Genomic DNA, 22,435 nt, shown 5'->3' with positions numbered 1-22,435 from the left:
GTATATATATATGTGTGTGTGTGTGTGTGTGTGGGCGTGTGTGTGTGTCTCACAGATATAGCGACGGATATTAGCTCGATGGTGAAAGGTGAAAATTACGTTTGTGCTGAGCATTTTATCATTCGATCTATAAAGACTGGAATTGTCTTCGCACCTAAAGATTTTCTTAGTCAAAATAATTAAAAAAATAAGTATGTATTGGGTCGAGTGTCTCACAGATATAGCCTCGTGAAGCCATATAACATAAATCTATTCAATTAATTATGTTTGGAATAAGTCTGAATTCAATTCCTTTCACGCCAAAATCCTAAAACAAAAAACAAAAACAAAAGAAAAGATACTTTAATTCAAAATATCTGGTCTGAATTATTGAATTCCCAAAAACAATACTTTGAAACGAAATTTGTACTCATGACCAAATTCACATAACCAAAATCTGTCTGACTATCTTTATAATACTAACAAATAAATACCTCCTAACAGAAATTAGCTAGTAAACCTGAAAATAATTGATAGCAAATAAAAATACAAAACAATTAGGTAAGGTTAGGAGCTTAAGGTTAGTTCAGAAAGCATGCTCGCTATCCTCCAGTCTCCCCTAAATATGAGGTTTCTTAACCATCATTCAATTCATTCGTTTCTTAAATTATCGAAACAAAACGAAACGAAACGACATTATATATATCGAGCTATTATTTATTTGGAATCACAATTAGAAAATTCATTTTTTTTTTAGATTTGAAATTACCACAGACGTGTACAAATATTGTGCTAGGCTGCTAGCTAGCTTCGGTTTTAATTAAATTAGTTGAAAGTTCAGAAGAACATAAAAAAACAAAGTTAGGTATAGCAGCATAAGTTTGTTTGGACGAGGTTTTTTCGAAAATATTAAAAGGGCGGTGCAACGAGATTTATATAACACAAAAAATTTTATTCATATTAAAACCCTTAAACTCTACTTCTTTCCCCTCATTTTTCTTCCACACTCCCAATATCAAAACCAAATAATTCTCCAATGGGGAAAACAATAACAGAACAAGCACAAGAGGAATCCCTCCACCCGAAATTCATCAGGGACGAAGAGGAGAGGCCGAAGGTTGCGTATAACGATTTTAGCGTCGATATTCCGGTGATATCCCTAGTGGGGATCGATGAATCCGGAGACCGCAGGGAGGAAGTGTGCCGGAATATAGTCGCAGCTTGTGAAGACTGGGGGATATTTCAGGTGATCGTGTTAGAAATTTTTCTCAAAAATCATGTTTTGCACGTATATAAACATGATATATAATATGCGGAAGCGGATAGCCTTCTAAGCACTTCACGTTCTCCGTAGATGGTGTATATTTCTTATGAGATGTGTGTGCTTAGGGACCTCAATCGTCTCTATTTATAGGCGTTTTTCATACCATCGATGAATGTATCGGGAGCCGAGATTCAGAAGGAGAATCGTGTACGCATCTAAATTTTCTTGGCCGTCGCCAATATCAATTTGTACACGCTTCTTCTTTAACATGTGTCACGTTTTTCTTACATTCTCCCACTTGACACATATATCTCTTTTACCATAGGAGAAAACAAAATACATGAATCATGACGATAAGTCATCTTAAAACGAATATTATCTTCCATGTATTACAATGCATTATGTTTCTCAAATTTGTATAACTTAATGAATAAACCCAATGTTTATTTGAGGTCAAACTTTATTGATATTTCTCAAATCAATGAATTTGTACATAATAAATATGAGAAAATATCACATCATAGTTTCATTAAATTTGTACTTATAACAAAATTACATAAAGGAACCAAGTCCCATTCTTTCTGTATGATCCTTAAATTTCAATGATGGCATGCCCTTAGACAAAGGATCCGCAATCATCAATTCAGTGCTAATGTGCTCGATAAGTAACTTCTTATCTTTAACACATTCTCATATGGCTAAATACTTAATGTCGGTGTGCTTGCTTCGACTACCACTTTTGTTATTTTTAGCCATAAAACAGCAGCTGAATTGTCACAATATATTCTTAATGGCCTAGATATAGAATCCATAATTCTAAGCCCTGAAATGAAACTCTTCAACCATACACCATGTGAGGTTGCCTCAAAACAAGCTACGTACTCAGCTTCCATAGTGGAAGTAGCAGTCAATGTCTGTATGGCACTCCTCCAAGATACAGCTCCACCAGCTAGCATGAAAATATATCCTGAAGTGGATTTTCTTGAATCAATGCAGCCAGCGTAGTCTGAATCAGAGTAGCCAATTACTTCCAAATTATCAGTTCGTCTGAACATAAGCATATAATCTTTGGTCCCTTGAAGGTACCTCATTACTTTCTTTGCAGCTTTCCATTAATCTAAACCTGGATTATTCTGATATCTTCCCAACATCCCAACAACAAATGCAATGTCAGGTCTAGTGCAAACCTGAGCATACATTAAGCTTCCAACAGCAGAAGCATAAGGAATGTTTTTCATTTGTTCCCGCTCTAGATCATTCTTTGGGCATTGACTCAAATTGAATTTATCAACCTTCACAATGAGAGCTATATTTGGTGAACAATCTTTCATCCGATATCTCTCTAAAACTTTGTTTATTTAGGTTTCTTGAGACAGACCTATAATACCTCGAATTCTGTCTATATGTATCTTAATGCTAATCACATAAGATGCCTCACCCATATCCTTCATATCAAAGTTTTTAGAGAGAAATTGTTTCACCTCATATAACAAACCCTTATCATTGGTTGCAAGTAATATATCATCCACATATAGAATAAGGAAACAAATCTTACTCCCACTGACCTTCTGGTATATACATTGATCCATGAGGTTCTCAACGAATCCAAATGAAGAGATAACATCATGAAATTTTAAATTCCTTTGACGGGAAGCTTGTTTCAATCCATATATAGATTTCTTAAGCTTACATACCAATTGCTCACCATTACTAGAGAAGAATCCTTCAGGTTGCAACTAATGCTAGAATGATACGAAGAGAATCTTTTTTAGATACAGGAGAAAAAGTCTCTTTATAATCGATTCCTTCCTGTTGAGTAAATCCTTTAGCAACGACTCTTGCTTTATACCTTTCCCTGTTGCCTAATGAGTCTTTCTTTGTTTTGAAGACCCATTTACATCTAATGCCTCTTACACCATCAGGCAACTGAACAAGATCCCAGACTCCATTAACTGCCATAGGATTCATCTCTTCTTTCATAGCATTAAACCATAGTTTTGACTCATTACAACTCATGGCTTGTGAAAACGTTCAGGATCATTTTCGGCTCCGATGTTAAAATCCGATTTTTGTAAATACACAACATAATCACTAGATATAGCTGATCTTCTAATTCTAGTAGATCTCCTTAGGTTGTTTGGTTAATCAACAATTTCTTGTTGTTCTTCATTAACAACTCGATCTACTGGATTTTCATCAGCAATTTGTGGAACTTCAGTAACTGGTTGTCTAACACTCATTTGGTCTTGAGGGATGTGAATAACGACCAATCTGTCATTTGAATAAGAAGGTTGTGCATTAATGTGATCATTCTCAAAAACTATGTTATGATCACTCCCACTAATTAATTCATTTTCAAGAAATTTTGCATTTCTTGATTCCACAATTCTAATATTGTGAGATGGACAATAGAATCTGTACCCTTTGGATTTTTGGGCATACCCAATGAAATATCCACTTATAGTTCTTGGGTCTAGTTTCTTTTCATGTGGGTTGTAAACTCTTATTTCCGAAGGACAACCCCAAATGCGTATATGTTGCAAACTCGGTTTCCAACCTTTAAATAACTCAAATGGCGTCTTTGAGACAGCCTTAGTTAGAACTCGGTTTAATATAGACACAGTTGTCTTAAGAGCTTCAGTCCACAAAGATTTATGAAGTTTAGAGCTACTAAACATGCTCCTCACCATGTCCAATAATGTTCGGTTTCTCTTCTCAGCTACACCATTTTGGTCAGGAGAATCAGGCATAGTATATTGGGCAACAATCCCATGTTCTTGGAGAAACTTCACAAACGGACCAGGTGCCTGTCCATTCTCAGTGTATCTACCGTAATATTCTCCATCTCTATCAGTTCTCACGATCTTAATATGTTTTCCACATTGCTTCTCCACTTCAGCCTTAAAAACCTTAAAGGCTTCAAGTGTTTCGTTTTTATTATGAAGCATGTAGATATACATGTATCGTGAATAATTATCAATGAAAGAGATAAAGTATTTCGGACTTTGCATGTCCATATCTGGACAACATATATCTGAATGTATGATTTCTAATATTTCTATACTCCTCTTGGCACCATTTTTAGATTTATTGGTCTGCTTTCCCTTAATGCAGTCCACACAAGTCTCAAAATCAGTAAAATCTAAAGTACTGAGTACTCCATCATTTACTAATCTTTTAATTCTCTCTATGGAGATGTGTCTCAATCTCCTGTGCCATAATATAGAAGAATCTTCATTTATAACACATCTTTTAAGACCTCCTTAAACATGCATAGTGATGTTATTATTTTGTAAATAAATAGAGAAAAGACCATCAACCATTGTACCATTTCCAATAAGATTTGATTTATAAAACAAATTTATTGATTTATTCAAAAACTGAAATGAATAACCAAGGGGTACAAGTTTTGAAACTGAAATTAAATTCCTAGAAAAACTAGGAACATAAAAGGTCTTTTCCAATTTTAAAATATAACCACTATTCAACACTAGTCAGCAAGTCCCAATAGCCTCCACATGCGAAGACATCTTGTTTCCTGAATAGATGCTTCGCTCATTTTCTATTGGCTTCCTTAGGTTTTGCATACCGTGCAAGGTATTTGTAACATGGATTGTAGAACCAGAATCAATCCACCATGTGTTATAAATCATATTAACCATATTAGATTCATAACAGACAAATGAAGTAGTAATACCTTTCTTTTCAAGCCAGTCTTTAAATTTATTGCAATCCTTCTTTATGTGTCCCGTCTTTTTAGAGAAGAAACACTTGGATTCTTTCTTGATGTCAGGTTGGGGTGGTATTATTCCTTTCTCATTTCCCTTGACTTTGACTTGCTTCTTGTACTTTTCTTGTGTAGTCATAAAAATATTATCACTCGTTTCCATTAACAACCTTCCTTCCTCTTGAACACACATGGTCATTAATTCATTAATTGACCATTTATCCTTATGTGTGTTGTAGGAAATTTTAAAAGGTCCATATTGTTGTGGAAGAGTGCATAGAATGTAGTGCACAAGAAAAGTCTCAGACATTTCCACTTCAAGTGTTTTGAGCAGAGCCGCTATGTCCCGCATTTTCATGATGTGCTCTCGCACACCTCTCACACTGGTGAGCCTTAATGAAGAGAATTTCATAATTAGGGTGCTTGCTAGTGCCTTATCTGAAGACTGAAACTGTTCATCAATAGCCTTCAGTAAGTCTCCGACATTATTATGCTGATCGACAGAACCACGCATACCAGCAGAGATTTTGGTCTTTATGAACATTACGCAGAGCCGATTAGATCGCTCCCATTCTTCATAAAGATCAACATCATCCGGAATGCTTTTTTCAGTAATAGCAGATGGTTCGTCTTTCCGTATAGCATAATCAATAGCCATCCACCCTAATTGAAGAAGAATTCTTTCTTTCCATATTTTATAGTTATCGCCCTTTAGTTCGGGAATGTCACATTTCATATCAGAAAAACTCGCAGGTTGCATAACTGCACAAAATATCATATGCTTAAAATTTTGAGACAATATCATGTTTTACCAATGTAATTCATGTTTTAAAAATCTAATGACATAAAATTTTCCTGTGAGGCTAAAATTTTAATTCAATAAGATTTTTCTGTAACTTTATGATAAAACTATCAAAATGAATTTTCCTTAACTCCTGTGGGTAAATTAAGAAAAATATATTTTGATATTTTAACCTAATTAGTTATATAAATATAATAAAAATCCCTGTGGGGTAAAATTTATTATGTCTATATAATTAATTACAATTGATGTACATTATGTGATCCAAATCCACTTAATGCATAATTTTTCATAATTAAGGATGCTGTGGCTACTCCTCAATTATTTAAAATTATACGGTTCACCGGCCAAAATTTTGGCTTTACTTAATGCTTTATATAATAATTATTTCGCAATCAACACTTTCCAATAGTGCTCCTAGGAAAGATAGGTAGGGCTAAGGCCCTTTAAATACCTAACTCCTAGACAGAGCAACATTCCTCAGGGAGACCAGTGGCTAGTCAAGACAATTTAAACCGATCTATGAAGAACTCCCTCGGATCATGTTTTCTTACGTCACCTTATAATTATTATTCAACTTAATTATCCACATTTATGTGAATCTTTATAAGCCAAAATTTTTCATTAAATAACTTTATATTCACGTTTTTACTTAATATGAACAAATATGTTTCCCATCAGTTTTTCTCTTCAATCAGAGTAGTGATAAAGTGAGGATCACATTTACGTGAAAATGTGAGCTCCTCATCAGTTTTTCTCTTTTATCAGAGTAGTGATAAGGTGAGAATTATTTGTTCATTTGTGAACATCTGAAATATTTTAAAATTTTATATTCGCATCTTACTTGATATGTTCATTTCAAATTATAAACAACTCAATATAATTTAATATGAACATAATGTGAATTTTGATTTACCAAAAAAAATTTTCAATACAATTTGCATTTAAAAAAAACTTCAAAATAAATGCAAATATAATATTAAATTTGCAGGTCCATATCAAATAAATATCCANACTTCACGTGGCATGTTGGATTCAATCACAAAGGCATTTAATAATGGTTCAATCACGCATGCATTTTATAATGATTCAATCACAAAGGCATCTTCATTATATCGATCATCTTCATTCTCTCTGGAATAAAATTTTCCCTTCGTCTGAAAATTTCTTTTCTCAAAAAATTTTCAGAAATCAGAAAACGTAATATTTTCATCTTCAAGATGACGCCGAGAACAAATTCCAGGTAAGTTTCATATACAAAAACTTCAAAAGAAATTTTATGATACGCGTATTTTTCAGAAAACAAATTTTCAAGGTAGAGGTATCACTGGCTCTGATACCAAATGTTAGAAATTTTTCTCAAAAATCATGTTTTGCACGTATATAAACATGATATATATTATGCGGAAGCGGATCGAGAATTACTTCCGGCCATTGAAAATTTTTGATTTCTCTGAGTTCCTTATGGTTGAAGTCTTCTAAGCACTTCACGTTCTCCGTAGATGGTGTATATTTCTTATGAGATGTGTGTGCTTAGGGACCTCAATCGTCTCTATTTATAGGCGTTTTTTCATATCATCGATGAATGTATCGGAAGCCGAGATTCAGAAGGAGAATCGTGTACGCATCTAAATTTTCTTGGCCGTCGTCAATATCAATTTGTACACGCTTCTTCTTTAACATGTGTCACGTTTTTCTTACAGATCGATCATGGAATCGATGTCAAACTCATAACCGAAATGACTCGTTTGGCTCGTGAGTTTTTCGACTTGTCGCCGGAGGAGAAGCTTCGTTATGATATGAATGGTGGCAAGAAAGGTGGTTTTATTGTCTCCAGCCATTTGCAGGTCTATACAGTCGTTGCTTTCATTTTCATTCATGCATTATCGAATTTTTTTCATATATATTATAGTTTTGAAGCAAAAAATCACATTTTAAGAAAATATGGTTAAAATTAATTATCTTTTTTCCCCTTATTTCCTTCTTATATATTGCTAGTGGTTTTGATTAATTTGCAAGACCATGCTAATTATTTTCAAGCTTTTTGACCACAATTTTCATTTATTAGAAATGTTTTAACGTGATATGTCACGGGGGAAAAGATTGCAATTAAAAAAAAAACGTAATCAAATTCATTATGATTTTTGCATGCATAACATATTTGTAATTTTTAATAATTCATAAATATAAACATATTACGTTTTTCCCCCTAAATAAAAAGACAACGTGCAAACTCAAAAGTACCCATGGCGGTTGCCACAAATTAATAAAACGACTAACTAGATGGTCTAATGTATTATATATAGCATTTTCAAATTAAATTTAAATTTTTATCTGAAAAGTTCATAATGATTTGAAAAAAAAAAGTAAAAAAAAAATTCATAATGAAATTCGAGTCTATATTAGTTTTAATAAAATTAATAGTTATTTTCTTATGATAAAATTAAAAAAAATCTAAAACCTCAATGATAAATAAGTTTTTTTTCTCTGTTTGAAGGATGAAACTGTGCAAGACTGGAGAGAAATTGTGACATATTTCTCGTACCCGATCAAGGCCCGAGACTACTCGAGATGGCCCGACAAGCCCGAGGGATGGCTGTCCGTGACGGAGGCCTACAGCGAGCAGCTGATGAATCTTGCTTGCAAGTTGTTGGAGGTTTTATCTGAGGCCATGGGACTTGACAAGGAGGCATTAACTAAAGCCTGTGTTGAGATGGATCGAAAGGTGGTGGTGAACTTCTACCCGAAATGCCCTCAACCGGACCTCACACTCGGGCTGAAACGACACACGGATCCGGGTACGATCACTTTGCTGCTCCAGGACCAGGTCGGAGGTCTGCAGGCGACCCGGGATGGTGGCGATACTTGGATCACGGTTCAGCCCGTTGCAGGGGCTTTTGTTGTAAACCTTGGGGACCATGGTCATGTGAGTAATAATTCCATTTTTCCCTTGACTAGATATCGATCCAGAATTCGAATAACGTGACGTCAAAGTTGCATGGAAATTTTGTTTGAAGTGCTTATGTTAGAAGAGTGGAGTTAAATAACTTAGCAAATTAAATCAAATAAAGAAAATTTTTTGGGGGTTAATTTGTATACACCACTCTTATGAAATCATGAGATTGTTGAAAATCTGTCGTGACTATCAAAAGTACCTTGTATTTTCAAATCTAGAGAACACACACCAACAAGGACGTTTGTGCTCAAAATTTAAAAACACGGGGATGTATGTGTTTATTTTTAACGATCTCGGAATTTCACGACATGGTGTATGTAATTACCCATTTTTCTTGAAAAGTTTTTAAAGAAATTGATTTAAGAGGGGAATTAGTGTTGATCTTCGTCCTGATCAAGCAGTATCTAAGTAATGGGAGGTTCAAGAATGCGGATCACCAAGCAGTAGTGAACTCAAACTTCAGCAGATTATCGATAGCAACATTTCAGAATACAGCACCAGACGCCACTGTTTACCCTTTAAAGATTAGAGATGGGGACAAACCGATACTCTATGAAGCGATAACATTTTCCGAGATGTACAAGAGGAAGATGGGCAGTGATCTCGAGCGTGCAAAGGTCAAGAAATTGGCTAAAGATATCCAAAAGACGCAAGAATTAGCAGAGGATGAGGTGAAGAACAATACCAGGCTTCATGTTAATATCAAAACACCCAAAGGCATAGAAGAGATTCCTGCTTGACCACTTGATATAACTTTTATTGATAAATACAGACTTCTTGTTTTCACTCGATCAATAATGGGGTTCTCATCTTTGTTTCAGAAGCTTATATCATGCGTAAGAAATTTGTAATATGTACAATTTGACTTGTTTGATATGGGATTGTTTGCACCAGAAATTAAATTTAGCACAATATATTGAACTCAAACTCAATAGGATAAAATTAGCCGATGAAGATAACAAGCCCAATAAATTATAAACCCCTTAATTATCTGAAAGTTGGTGATTGAAATCAGAATATGGAATTATTCAAACAGAAGGAGAAGCCAGCTACACGATTCGAAGACGAAGATAGTGAAGAATTAAGGCACGAGTTAACAACACAATCAGATATAAGAAGAGGAAGAAAAATAACAAACATTGCTAGCAGAAGGACAAACAACAACCATCATTAAAAAATGCTCGAACAGTAAATATCTAGTCATTCAATTTCATTGGTCTAATTTCTTTATTTTCCAGTAATTTTCTTAATATTTCCAGTAAATTAAATTATTTAGGATTCAAGCAATTACTTTTTGTTTTTCAGGAATTTTTTTTATGAATTTCATGTTTATCTGAATTTCCCTTGATTCTGTATGTATATAAATCATGTTTAGGAATTTTCATGCAATTTCCACTTTTATTTTCATTTTTCTATGTTTTTTCCAGTACATATTAGCTTAGAGCATCATAACTACCAATCAAATTATGGAATTACAATCTCTTTTGCTTTTAGAACTTAGATTTTTACATTTGTCGATCAATTTGGTGCAATCGCACATAGCACGCCTCCATTTACACAAAATTTGTGCAAACAAAAGTTTGGCACGTCCAACGAAACCGAGTGAGTTGAAAAATAGACACTACAGTAAGTATCACAACTCATTTAATTATGCAATTAAATTTTTCGGGCTGTTAAAAAATTTTTCAGGAAAAAATGAATTAGAAAATTCTCGAATTCCTTCAAAAGAAATGAATCATCATTGTTGGTAAAAACATAAAAAAAAAAAAATTAAAACATTAATAGATTAATACATTCTCATTTTTTAAAAACCTAATATATTTTACTTTTATGTTATAAAAACTCAGACACGTTCGATTAATTTTAAAATATGGTGTTTTTTGTTTGAGCATAAAGTCGATTAATTTTAAAATATGGTGTTTTTTGTTTTTTAGGCGATGGTGATGGATAAGTAGCCCAAAAAAAGACCATTGTTCTTGAATAGGCCCAATCTGTTCGCTTAGCAGCCCAAGAGCACAGAGATTTCAGTAAAATGACATTTGAAACCCTTCGTTCTCCTTTCTCTCCGGGTTTCTCAAAATCCGAAAAATTAACGAATTTTTTCCTTTGAACTGATGATTTTCATGAATATTTGATTTCTCCTTCTTGAAAATGCCTCGAGAAGATTCGAAACTCGTGAAGAAAGAGGAATTAGAAGATGAGGAATTCAAAAAGAGCATTGTGTCCACTGTTGCCAATCTCAAGAAGAAATCGCCTAGCAGCAATGCCAAGCTAAAATCCGAACCCAAAATCAAGAAATAAGTTAAAAATGTGAAAAAATAAGAAATTGATTAAGATTTTGAAAATCCCAGCTCAAAAAAATCCTCAAACAAGCCGGATAAGAAGGTAAAAAATATAATCTTTTTGGACTATCTTTGATCCTTTTTTTTGGTTCGGTTTACTGCTTATGGTTTTTGATTATTAGTGGGTTTTGGATGAATGGAGAGATAAAGAAGAAAACGAAGAAAGAAGAGGTGGAGATGGAGGAGAAGAAAGGAGGTAACGCAGGTGATACTGATAGGGATGCTAAGAAAAGGGAAAAGAAAGTATTTGATTTACCAGGTCAAAAGAGGGACCCGCCTGAGGAAGTAGGCTTGCATTTTACCCCTTGAATTTGATGTGTTAATGTTGTAAAAAATGTGTTCGAATTTGGATATTTTGGAAGAATTTATGTGTTTTGAATTGGCTCAGAGAGACCCGTTGAGGATTTTCTACGAGACTTTGTATAAGCAAGTGCCCACCAGTGATATGGCTTCAATATGGTAAGAAAGGTTCCTTTCAAAGCTTTTGAAAATTTGTTTGGGTAGATTTGTCTTCACCGATTCGTAAGATAGGTTTGTTATTCATTTGGATAGCAATATGTTTGGGAATGACCCAGAAACTATTACGGTTATTTCTTATACTAGATTTGATTAGATGCAACTCCAAGTTTTTGTCATCTGTGAGTTTTGGTGAGTGTTGTGTGGTTATGTGTCTTGATTTTGATAGCTGAGCACACTAAATGTTCATAATTAGTGGGTTGGATGATCTGCTAGTAGCCTGAATGCGAACTCGTTCATTTGTCGGCTCAAATTTGAATTTTACTTTTTGTGTATTCAAGTTTTCTTGTTTTAAGAAACAAGTATTCATGAATTCGGCAATATGTTTCACAAACACATCCTTTTAGTCGTTCATTTTTTAGCTTCGGTTTCTCATGAAAATACCTTGATTGAATACTACAAACTGTTGCTATATGATGATAGTATGGAAGTTTGTACCTGAAAATGCAAGAGAGAAACGAATTAAGTCGTTTCTTTTTCTTTGTATTATTTTTCCTTCGGGACTTTTATGTGATTCTTAGGGAGCCTTTCGGACCATCATACTCTACCTAATCAGACTATCAGAGTAGAATATTAGTTTTTTTTAGTCTGCACGGTGATTGGTATTGTGTCATCAAATAGAGATTCTTCAGTATCTCCTATTGTTAACTTCCCGTTGTGTAGGTTGATATTTTTTTTAACATAATTTAGATATATTTCTTTCTAAGCCATAATTCTGAACTTGATCCCAAATTTTGTGGCAAGATAATAAAAAAATGAACTTCTTAAGCAGTCTCATTAGTTGGAATTATTTTCCAACAACTGTTGAAATTTTTAATTTCAAACCTGGAACGATATCCTTCGCTCCAAGCATAGTCTAATATTAACCCTGTTTTTTTTCCTCTGAAGCACTTTCATATCATGGCATTGAGTAAGTATATTCATGTTCTGAAGGAAATAAATGTGTTTTGCTGGAGGGAATTAAACTCTTGGTGTAATTTAGGGTATATGGCGTTCATACGAAATTTTTTACTCCATCGATTGCGGTTTCTTATCAACCTTTTGGTCTTCCATACCTCCCTTGCACATGTGCATATCATACAATGTGTTGGTTGTACATATGTGGTAGTCTTGTTTAAATCACTAGAGCTTAAATTTTATTTGTATACAGACTACCTTCAATATTACTATTTACAAAAAGAGGTCTCATGTGAGACCCGTCTCACGGATCTTAATACCTTCAATATTACTATTTACAAAAAGAGGTCTCATGTGAGACCGTCTCACGGATTAAGATCCGTGAGACGGGTCTACCCTACCCATATTCACAATAAAAAGTAATACGTTTAGCATAAAAAGTAATACATTTTCATGGATGACCCAAATAAGGGATCCGTCTCACAAATACGACCGGTGAGACCGTCTCACACATTCTAGTTCGCTGCGAACTAGAATGGATAAAGTATCCCGTCAAAAAACATTTGCTGATATAATTCCGGGATGATGGAGTCTGGTTTACTTCCAAAGGAGGCGGCAAAGAAGGTTTCCGAGGAAAAAACAGAAACGGGCACAGCAACAAAAACTGTCGTGGTCAAGAAGAAATTAAGCAGAATCCGTTACAGTTGTGAAGAACGTCTAGTTCCAAAGTTGTAATGAAGCAGTCAAAGAAACGCGAGAGCAAGGACAGCTCTTCGGAAGATTATACAGATGACGATTATGAAGTAGGTTTTAAAAAGGAAAAGAAACGGACAGCATCTTAGAACAAACTTCGATTATTTCTCTTGATCTTCCTTGTTTCTTGACTAAAATGCTCTAATTTTACTATCGCCTTATCAAACTAATCAACTAGCGGGGAATCTGCAGTAATAGCATCTTGTTTGTTCCTCACATCCAAATTTCGGTGTGTTAATTTTTGCCTTTATTTTTCTTGAATGATGATTGTCATTGTGATGATGCAATTGCAGTACGTTCGAAGGATTTTGGTGCAAAATTCTCATCTCAACATTCTAATGGCCAACTGTTGATATCTGTGAAGCTTAGCTATCTTCTATACTAGTATTTAATCCAAGTAGTAAGGAGTCAAAATTTATCGCATTTATCTGGTGATAAAATTCTAAGTTTAAGATGGGATCTCGAGTTTATAATCCAATTATTATATATACATCCCAACTCAAAAAATAAAAATAAAAATCGTGCATTTTAAATTATTTAAGCTTATATTTACATGTTATATATATTGATGTGGAATTAATCTCCTGACCATTTTAAGATTATTATGGAATTAATCTCCTGACCAAAAAATAACAAATTTAGATTATATCCGTGTGTAAAGATTTTTAAAATCTGTATAGATCGTAATCCCGCGAGGCGAAAGATTCGTAAGGCAAAGTTTGGCTCCTCCTACAAATGACAAAAACTTGTGTGAGACGGTCTCACGGGTCGTATTTGTGAGACGAATCTCTTATTTAGGTCATCCATGAAAAACTATTACTTTTTATGCTAAGAGTATTACTTTTTATTGTTAATATGAGTAGGGCTGACCCGTCTCATAGGTTAAGATCCGTGAAACGGTCTCACATGAGACTCACTCCCTACAAATTAGGTTAGATAGCCTGAATTTTCCACCTATTGTTTTTTTAGTCTTTTAATTGATTGAGTTGAATTTTTTTTTTCTCAATATTTTTTTATGAATCGTGAATTTTAAAATCTGGTGTGTTGAAGGGTGCAAGACGTCTTCCTATTTCAGCAATTATGCAGTTAACAATTGGACGTTGTGTGAAATATTTCTTTGACCGTAAAGAAAGAATTGCATGTATGGTGGCAAACAATCAACCGTGGCCTGATTTTGCATTCCACAGATACGAGCAATGGTCAATCAAATCAAGCAATCACAGTGTTAGCAGATACGAAATCAGTGACAAATCTGCATCCGTAGTAACACGGGGACGACTAGGACACAATGAACATGTACAAGTTGTGAAATTGAGTAATCGTGATTGCTCGTGCGGGAAATGGACAATTTTTGGAATACCTTGCTCTCATGCCATATGTACAGCAAAGTGGTACGGATTGGACCCGATGGAATTAATGCAGCCGTGGTTTAATATGCACCAATATGTTAAAACATATGAAGGAAGATTTATCCCAATACCAGATGAAGCATATTGGGATGACGCAGAATTTGAATTAAACCATGATCAAGGTCGACGTGAAAAACGAAGAACTGGTAGACATAGAACATCAAGGGTGCATAATGAGATGGATCGACCAACAACAAGAGAGAGACAAACCTATGCACGTGGTGGCACGTCATAATCATGGAGTTTCATATGTGATTTATCATAATAATATTAAGAATTGTGTTGCAAGTTAAGTGTGATTGTGTATTAAGTGTGTAATATCAACGGTCTTTAAATAATTGTAGTTGTTATCTTGGTTGTAATTGATATTTGATTATTTGCTTTGGTCTTTGTTATTTATTTTGTCAATAAATTTATATCGCGTTACATGATTTATGTAAATATAAATCTGTATTAGAAAATACATTAAATTTTCAACTTGGTTAATTGCATATAAGCCAACATTTTGTAAATAAATTTTTTTATAGTGTTTTTTAACAATATTTTCAAATATATGAATTGTAATTGTATAATATATATTATACAAATGCCATTATATATTATATTATTTTCAAACATAGAAGTTTGTTTCCACGTTCAATAATACATTTAAAATAATAATACATTGCAAAACAATAAAAAATAGAAATAGTTACTTAAAAAATCCTTCAAACACAAATATTATAACAATCCAAAATAAAGGTGCGAAAACAAAATGACAAACTACGATTGACGAGAATATGAAATCAACATGCATAGATGATATATTAATACTAGTAGTAATAGAAATGGCCAGTGCCGCAACCGTGTGGTATACGCACTCGTACACTTCTTCGCAAGTTAAAATGTTATGTTTCCATCTCTGTATTACGATCCGTCTCTGTATTACGATCTCTGTTTAAATTGTCTGGAGCAAAACCAGATGAAGTGGCGGAAAATCCATGGAAAGGAATCGGTGAACTCAAATAGTTTGGACGCATTTCGTGATAAAATGAACGTACTTCATTATCAAACTGTCGATGGTCAGAATTTAGAAGCTCAGTGAGAGATACACTACTAGCAACATCTGGAGTGTGAAAACCATATTGCATCAATGGTCGATAGTCAACATTATACACTGCTGAAGGTTGATGTAACGGTCCAGACATTTCATGAACACGTGACGGCCCATGCATGTAATGACCATGTGATGTGCCATGGACGTCAAATCCATGTGGTGTACGATGTTGATGTGAATCAGATGAGCTACTAGAACCCGATTCACGTCGTCGTCGACGGCTACATTCCTCACGATTTTGAAACGAGTTTCTACGTGGTATATCATGTTGCACTTCTTCTTCATTAGATACCCTATTCAGTGCATCACGAAGATGTCGTCCAATTCTCCAATCATCTTGAATGGCTTCTTCAAGTGCCTCCCTCGATTGTTCATGCACGTTAAGCCCTCCAAATCGATTTATGAGTGTGGTTGCTTCCTCGTCCTGTGTAACACAAATCAAATCAATTTAGAAAACGCTAGCAAATAAAGAAAATTAGTTTACATGGCTAAATTTTCATCAACACTAACCACAATGGCTCTGAAACATGGTTGTCCACTGGAGTAACCAACTCCTTCGCTGTTCGGAGAAATGAACCGTATAGTGATGTTGTTTTACCATTTCTTATATTGATAGTCCACCATCATATGTCCAGAGACGAGCATATCCTCTGCGATATGTTTTTCCTTATTTTTCCAAATCTCAATTGGACCACTATGAAATTCTTTCCAATCAAAATTACGGTGTCCTGTTCGAGATAGATTGTGTAGATCATCCCCATCAGTTGCAGGTTCGGGAATTCGTTGTCGCATTCCAAATTGACGCAACACCCGATTTGGACGATACATTTCTACAATATCAAAACAAATGAGAGGACATACACATCGCCATATTTCCCCTTGATGTCCTTTAATGAATGCTTGCACATCAAGTGCTTCGAAATCGTAAACAGTCCAATTAAACTGAAATTAATAAAGAAAAATAAAAAATCAATACGAGTGTTATAATTTTGTCAGTATTAATATGGATGAATATTGATTTTCAGACACCTTACCATCCTCCATAAGATCAAGTATCTCGCGTATAATCCGTATTGAGTGGGTAGATGTATGAGTATGACTGAAATGACGAGCCCACCTAAATAAACAAATACAATTAATTTTAAATATTTTCATAACTCAAATGTTAAATTGATTTGCAAAAGTTTACCTTGCGCCATAAGGAGCGATTGGAAGAATTGTATCATAATTGTTATCATTTACATCGAGGGGCGCAGGAACAATATGACAAAAACCATGTACATCAGGACTAAGAGATGTCATCCTGCTCCAAGCCCAAACCTGCATTAAACAAAATATCATCATTAACAAAAATATATTTTTAGTTTCAAAAAATTGTCACATTATTGTAGACAAAATAATAAAGCTACCTGTAATATCAACAAAGGCCCGCGTATTATTTTCCTCCCTATAATTGATGATTTACATAACTCTCGATAAAGGAAAGATAATACAGCGCTTCCCCAACTATACCTACTCACCCGAGGAATATTATGAAGTAGCTGTAAATACATAAGACTCACACCACCACCACGGGAGTAAGGAAACATGCATCCTCCAATTACCATCAAGGCTATACATTGAGTGTATTGCACCACCTCCAAGTCTGAATTGTCGATATGGTTTTCTCTACAATGTGCGTCTAGAACAGCCATCGACAAGCGTCCTCCACTCACTAAAGATGCAGTGGGTGCGAAACCCAATAACTCGACACATTTTTGTTGCCATTCTTCAGCTGTGCGACTCATGTCGGTTCTCGTTACAGGTTGACCCTTAATATTCAAACCCCATATTATTTCAACATCTTGGAGTGTGACAGTGGCCTCACCAACACGCAAGTGGAATGTATGAGTCTCACGTCTCCACCTCTCGACTAAAGCTGTAATAAGATGATTGTCAATAGGTCGAAAACCACATCGGAGAATACCATATAATCACATCTCATTCAAAAGGGTCAAAACTTGATTATGAATTAAGCCAGAACTATAAAGTTTCGAAATTCGGTTATCCGATCGTCTGACTTCTAGAATGGTATCGATATTATCCCTTGATATTGTTCTTGAGATATGAGTCTCCTGCAAGTGAAGGACACTAGGGTCGATCGGTTTGATATATGCCCCCATCTTGTAAGACAAAACAAGAATAATTTGTTATTAATTAGAAATAAAAATACAAAATCAAAATTACATTTTTAAAATTACAATATTTTTTTGAGTCCACAAAACTAATAAAAATTTGTTTTGTTTTATTTTAAAATAAGTAGAATAATTATATACTGATAAAAAAATAAGAAAAGAAACAAATTTATATTATAATCTCATATCAGTTCAAACTTGCTACAACATTTTTTAGTTTATAATATTTTTTAACATTTTTTATCCCTAAAATTTAATTAACATCACAAAATTATTTTTCATTTGATCAAAATTTTCATTCTATTTAAAAGTGAAGGATTAAAAAAAATTTTAAAAATTCCCGGATTGAATCTAAATTATATTTAATGTCCTAATTTCTCTAAATTACGTAATACTCAACAATTAACATTTGATTTGATAAAACAATAGAAATTATTTATTTTTTCAAAACACTCATTTTTCGTCTTAATAATTATATTAAAATTACGATTGATATAACTCTTCACGATAAGAATATAAAGTCATCCGCATCCGTTTTAACATTAAAATTTGTCACTTCTTTAAAAACATTACCATCTTAAATTATATGAAGTAAAAAATATGAATGAAATATATAACACAAAATATAACAGTTGTAAATTTAATTAATAATATTAAAAATTTTAATTTAATAAAAATCATTGACTTTATGATAGATGAAGAACTCCAAACTACTGATTTTTCAACACCTGCAAAATAAAAAAATTTAAATAAAAATTAAACTTCGAGTTAGATCATCATAAATATAATGTCATATATGAGACAACAAATTATTTTTGATAAAGAAAACAATATCTTGAAAGAAGAAAAAAAAAAGAGAAGGAAGCAGAGAAGGAAGCAAAGAAATACAGAAAAAAATGGTTACCTGAAAATGAAGAAGAAGGAATGGCAAAACAATGCATATCGTGTTCTATTATTGATTGTGTTCTATTATTGATTGAAGAAGTACACGACAGAAATAAAAAAAAGATAAACAAAGAAAAATAAGAAAGGGGTGGGGTTTCAAATCCCACCTCATCGAGAATGCAGAAAGAAGTCAGGATTCATTCATAAAGTGGGGTTTCAAACCCCACTTTATTATATTTTTACAAAATTTTTAAATATGTTATATTTTTTAAAAAAATTTTAAAATTTGTAATATTTATTTAAAAAAACTCTTATCTTATCCCTTTTCTACGTGTTTTTCACTATTCTATTTGTAGTTTTCTCTCTTGTTTAATGTACTCTGTTTTTTTCTTTCCTTATGTTTTTACAATCAAATAGAAGGTGGAAAATGTGAGGAAACAATACAAAAAGTTGAAGGCCGAGAATTCAGACTTAAAAGCTATGAAACTGTTGTGAAAAAGTAAAAATTTATGGTGAAAAGTAAAAATCTCAAAAACTCAAAATTTACCAAACAACACACTTTATAATATTTTTCTCTCTACTCAATTGTGATTTTCTTCACAAATGAGAGATCTATTTATAGAAAATTTTTACAAATAATCCAAAAATAAAATACATCATTACCTACATCATCATACACTAATTTTCAATATTCAACACCTAATTTTACCTAATTTTCAACATTCAACATTCACATTTTCAACACAAATATTTTTCACATTTTTAAATAATTTTTCAACACTCCCCCTTGTGATGATGATCATAATGATTATCTTCATTACGCGTTTTTATACTGCCTCGTTAAAAACCTTACTAGGAAAAACCCATAGTAAGGGAAAAAGAGTGCAGTCACGTAAACTCCCCCTCATGTTGACACGAACAATTCTTTACAAATTTCGTAGATTGCGCATCCCAATATTATATATGTGCTTTCTGAATATTGTCGTGGGAAGTGCCTTTGTGAAGAGATCTGATGAATTTTCACTTGATTGAATGTGACGAACATCAATACATTTATTCTTCTCAAGCTCCTTGGTGAATGCGAAGAACTTAGGAGGAATATGTTTAGTTCTGTCGCTTTTTATGTATCCTTCTTTCATTTGAGCAACACATGAAGCATTATCTTCATATAGTATCACAGGCTTCTCGTCGAATGATAATCCGCATGAGATTTGGATATGTTGAGTCATTGATTTTAACCACACACATTCACGGCTTGCTTCATGTAGTGCAATAATCTCGGCATGATTTGATGAAGTTGTTACAAGTGTTTGTTTCTGTGAACGCCAAGAAATTGCAGTGCCTCCACGAGTAAATACATATCCAGTTTGAGAACGTGCCTTGTGTGGATCAGATAAGTATCCAGCATCGGCATAACCAATTATACTTGGATTAGCATCTTTTGAATACAAAAGTCCCAAGTCTGTCGTTTCTCGTAGATAACGGAATATATGTTTAATTCTATTCCAATGTCTTTTTGTTGGAAATGTGCTAAATCTTGCCAATAAATTTACGGCAAAAGATATATCAGGCCTTGTACAATTTGTAAGATACATAAGGGCACCGATAGCACTTAAATATGGTACTTCTCGACCAAGAATATCTTCATTATCTTCACAAGGACGGAATCNAGATTGCGCATCCCAATATTATATATGTGCTTTCTGAATATTGTCGTAGGAAGTGCCTTTGTGAAGAGATCTGATGAGTTTTCACTTGATTGAATGTGACGAACATCAATACATTTATTCTTCTCAAGCTCCTTGGTGAATGCGAAGAACTTAGGAGGAATATGTTTAGTTCTGTCACTTTTTATGCNCCTTCAAGTATGACACAACTTCTTGAATTTCTTTATTTGTTCCAATAATGTTTAAATCATCAATATATACAGCAATAATTACGCATCCGGATGTTGTTTTCTTAATGAAAATACAAGGGCATATTGAATTATTTGCATATCCCTTTTTCATCAAGTGATCGCTTAGCCGATTATACCATATTCGGCCGGATTGCTTTAACCCATATAATGATCTTTGTAATTTCACAGAATAACATTTTCTAGGTTTTGAACTTTGTGCTTCAGGNTGTGGATCAGATAAGTATCCAGCATCGGCATAACCAATTATACTTGGATTAGCATCTTTTGAATACAAAAGTCCCAAGTCTGTCGTTCCTCGTAGATAACGGAATATATGTTTAATTCCATTCCAATGTCTCTTTGTTGGAAATGTGCTAAATCTTGCTAATAAATTTACGGCAAAAGATATATCAGGCCTTGTACAATTTGTAAGATACATAAGGGCACCGATAGCACTTAAATATGGTACTTCTGGACCAAGAATATCTTCATTATCTTCACAAGGACGGAATAAATCTTTTTCTATGTTTAATGATCTAACAACTATTGGAGTACTTAAAGGATTTGCTTTATCCATATTAAAACGTTTAAGGATCTTTTCTGTATAATTTGTCTGGTGAACAAATATTCCATATTCTTTTTGTTCAATTTGTAAACCCAAACAATACTTGGTTTTTCCAAAATCCTTCATTTCAAATTCTTCCTTCAAGTATGACACAACTTCTTGAATTTCTTTATTCGTTCCAATAATGTTTAAATCATCAATATATACAGCAATAATTACGCATCCGAATGTTGTTTTCTTAATGAAAACACAAGGGCATATTGAATTATTTGCATATCTTTTTTTCATCAAGTGATCACTTAGCCGATTATACCATATTCGGCCGGATTGCTTTAACCCATATAATGATCTTTGTAATTTCACAGAATAACATTCTCTAGGTTTTGAACTTTGTGCTTCAGACATCTTAAATCTTTCAGGCATTTTCATATATATATTACTATCAAGTGATCCATATAAGTAAGCTGTAACAACATCCATAAGACGCATTTCTAAATTTTCAGATACCGCCAAGCTAATCAAATACCGGAACGTAATTGCATCCATTACAGGAGAATACGTTTCTTCATAATCAATTCCAGGCCTTTGAGAAAAACTTTGTGCAACAAGTCGAGCTTTATATCTTACTATTTCATTTTTCTCATTTCGCTTTCGAATAAAAACCCATTTGTATCCAACAGATTTTACACCTTCAGGTGTAAGGACTATAGGTCCAAAAACATTACGTTTATTTAGCGAATCCAATTCAACCTGGATGGCTTCTTTCCATTTTATCCAATCCTGCCGATTTTTACATTCACCAAAAGATTTTGGTTCATGATCTTCATTATCATTTATGATGTCGATTGCCACATTATAAGAAAATATATCATCAATTTCTTCTATATCATTTCGGTTCCATATTTTTCCAGTATTAATATAATTAATAGAGATTTCATGATTCTCGTCAGTTTGTGGTTCTGACAAAACATTTTCATCATCATGTGTTTCTTCAGGAACATCATTCTCTATTTTGTGATCATTATGTGTTTCTTCAGGAACATCATTCTCTATTTTGTGATCATTGTGTTTCTTTATGAATTTTCTTTTTCGAGGATTTTTATCCTTGGAACCAACTGGCCTTCCACGCTTCAGGCGTTTAATGACATCATGACTATCTTCAATTTGTTTCTT

At 33.6% G+C, this 22,435-nt stretch overlaps 2 protein-coding genes and 1 long non-coding RNA gene across 4 annotated transcripts in view; 2 read left to right on the top strand and 1 right to left on the bottom strand.

The window, feature by feature from the left end:
• Positions 1-991: 991 nt before the first annotated feature.
• Positions 992-9,830, top strand: LOC140989596 (naringenin,2-oxoglutarate 3-dioxygenase-like). 2 transcript variants are annotated; one of them, XM_073458868.1, is made up of 4 exons: positions 992-1,225; positions 7,476-7,619; positions 8,270-8,698; positions 9,127-9,830. In XM_073458868.1, exons 1-4 carry the CDS (start codon positions 1,016-1,018, stop codon positions 9,466-9,468), a joined length of 1,125 nt encoding a protein of 374 aa, XP_073314969.1. In that variant the 5' UTR covers positions 992-1,015; the 3' UTR covers positions 9,469-9,830. The 2 variants fall into 2 exon arrangements, with proteins under 2 accessions (XP_073314969.1, XP_073314968.1); XM_073458867.1 differs by having other exon boundaries at positions 9,130-9,811.
• A 5,451-nt stretch (positions 9,831-15,281) lies between these two features.
• LOC140989568 (uncharacterized) lies at positions 15,282-17,713 on the bottom strand. Its single transcript, XM_073458822.1, has 5 exons — positions 17,151-17,713; positions 16,931-17,061; positions 16,771-16,858; positions 16,603-16,683; positions 15,282-16,165 (listed from the first exon to the last, which is right to left on the bottom strand). The coding sequence occupies exons 1-5, from the start codon at positions 17,526-17,528 to the stop codon at positions 15,533-15,535; spliced, it is 1,311 nt and encodes a 436-aa protein (XP_073314923.1). The 5' UTR covers positions 17,529-17,713; the 3' UTR covers positions 15,282-15,532.
• Positions 17,714-19,222: 1,509 nt separating this feature from the next.
• The window catches only part of LOC140990019 (uncharacterized), a 6,802-nt gene continuing 3,589 nt past the window's right edge, over positions 19,223-22,435 (top strand). Inside the window, exon 1 of the long non-coding RNA XR_012177607.1 lies at positions 19,223-19,299. This is a non-coding gene — a long non-coding RNA (uncharacterized lncRNA). The remainder of the gene's footprint in view (positions 19,300-22,435) is intronic.

The sequence above is a fragment of the Primulina huaijiensis genome, chromosome 12 (genome assembly GCF_012295235.1).
Source record: "Primulina huaijiensis isolate GDHJ02 chromosome 12, ASM1229523v2, whole genome shotgun sequence".
Taxonomy (NCBI): domain Eukaryota; kingdom Viridiplantae; phylum Streptophyta; class Magnoliopsida; order Lamiales; family Gesneriaceae; genus Primulina; species Primulina huaijiensis.
This window is presented reverse-complemented; position numbering and strand designations above follow the sequence as displayed.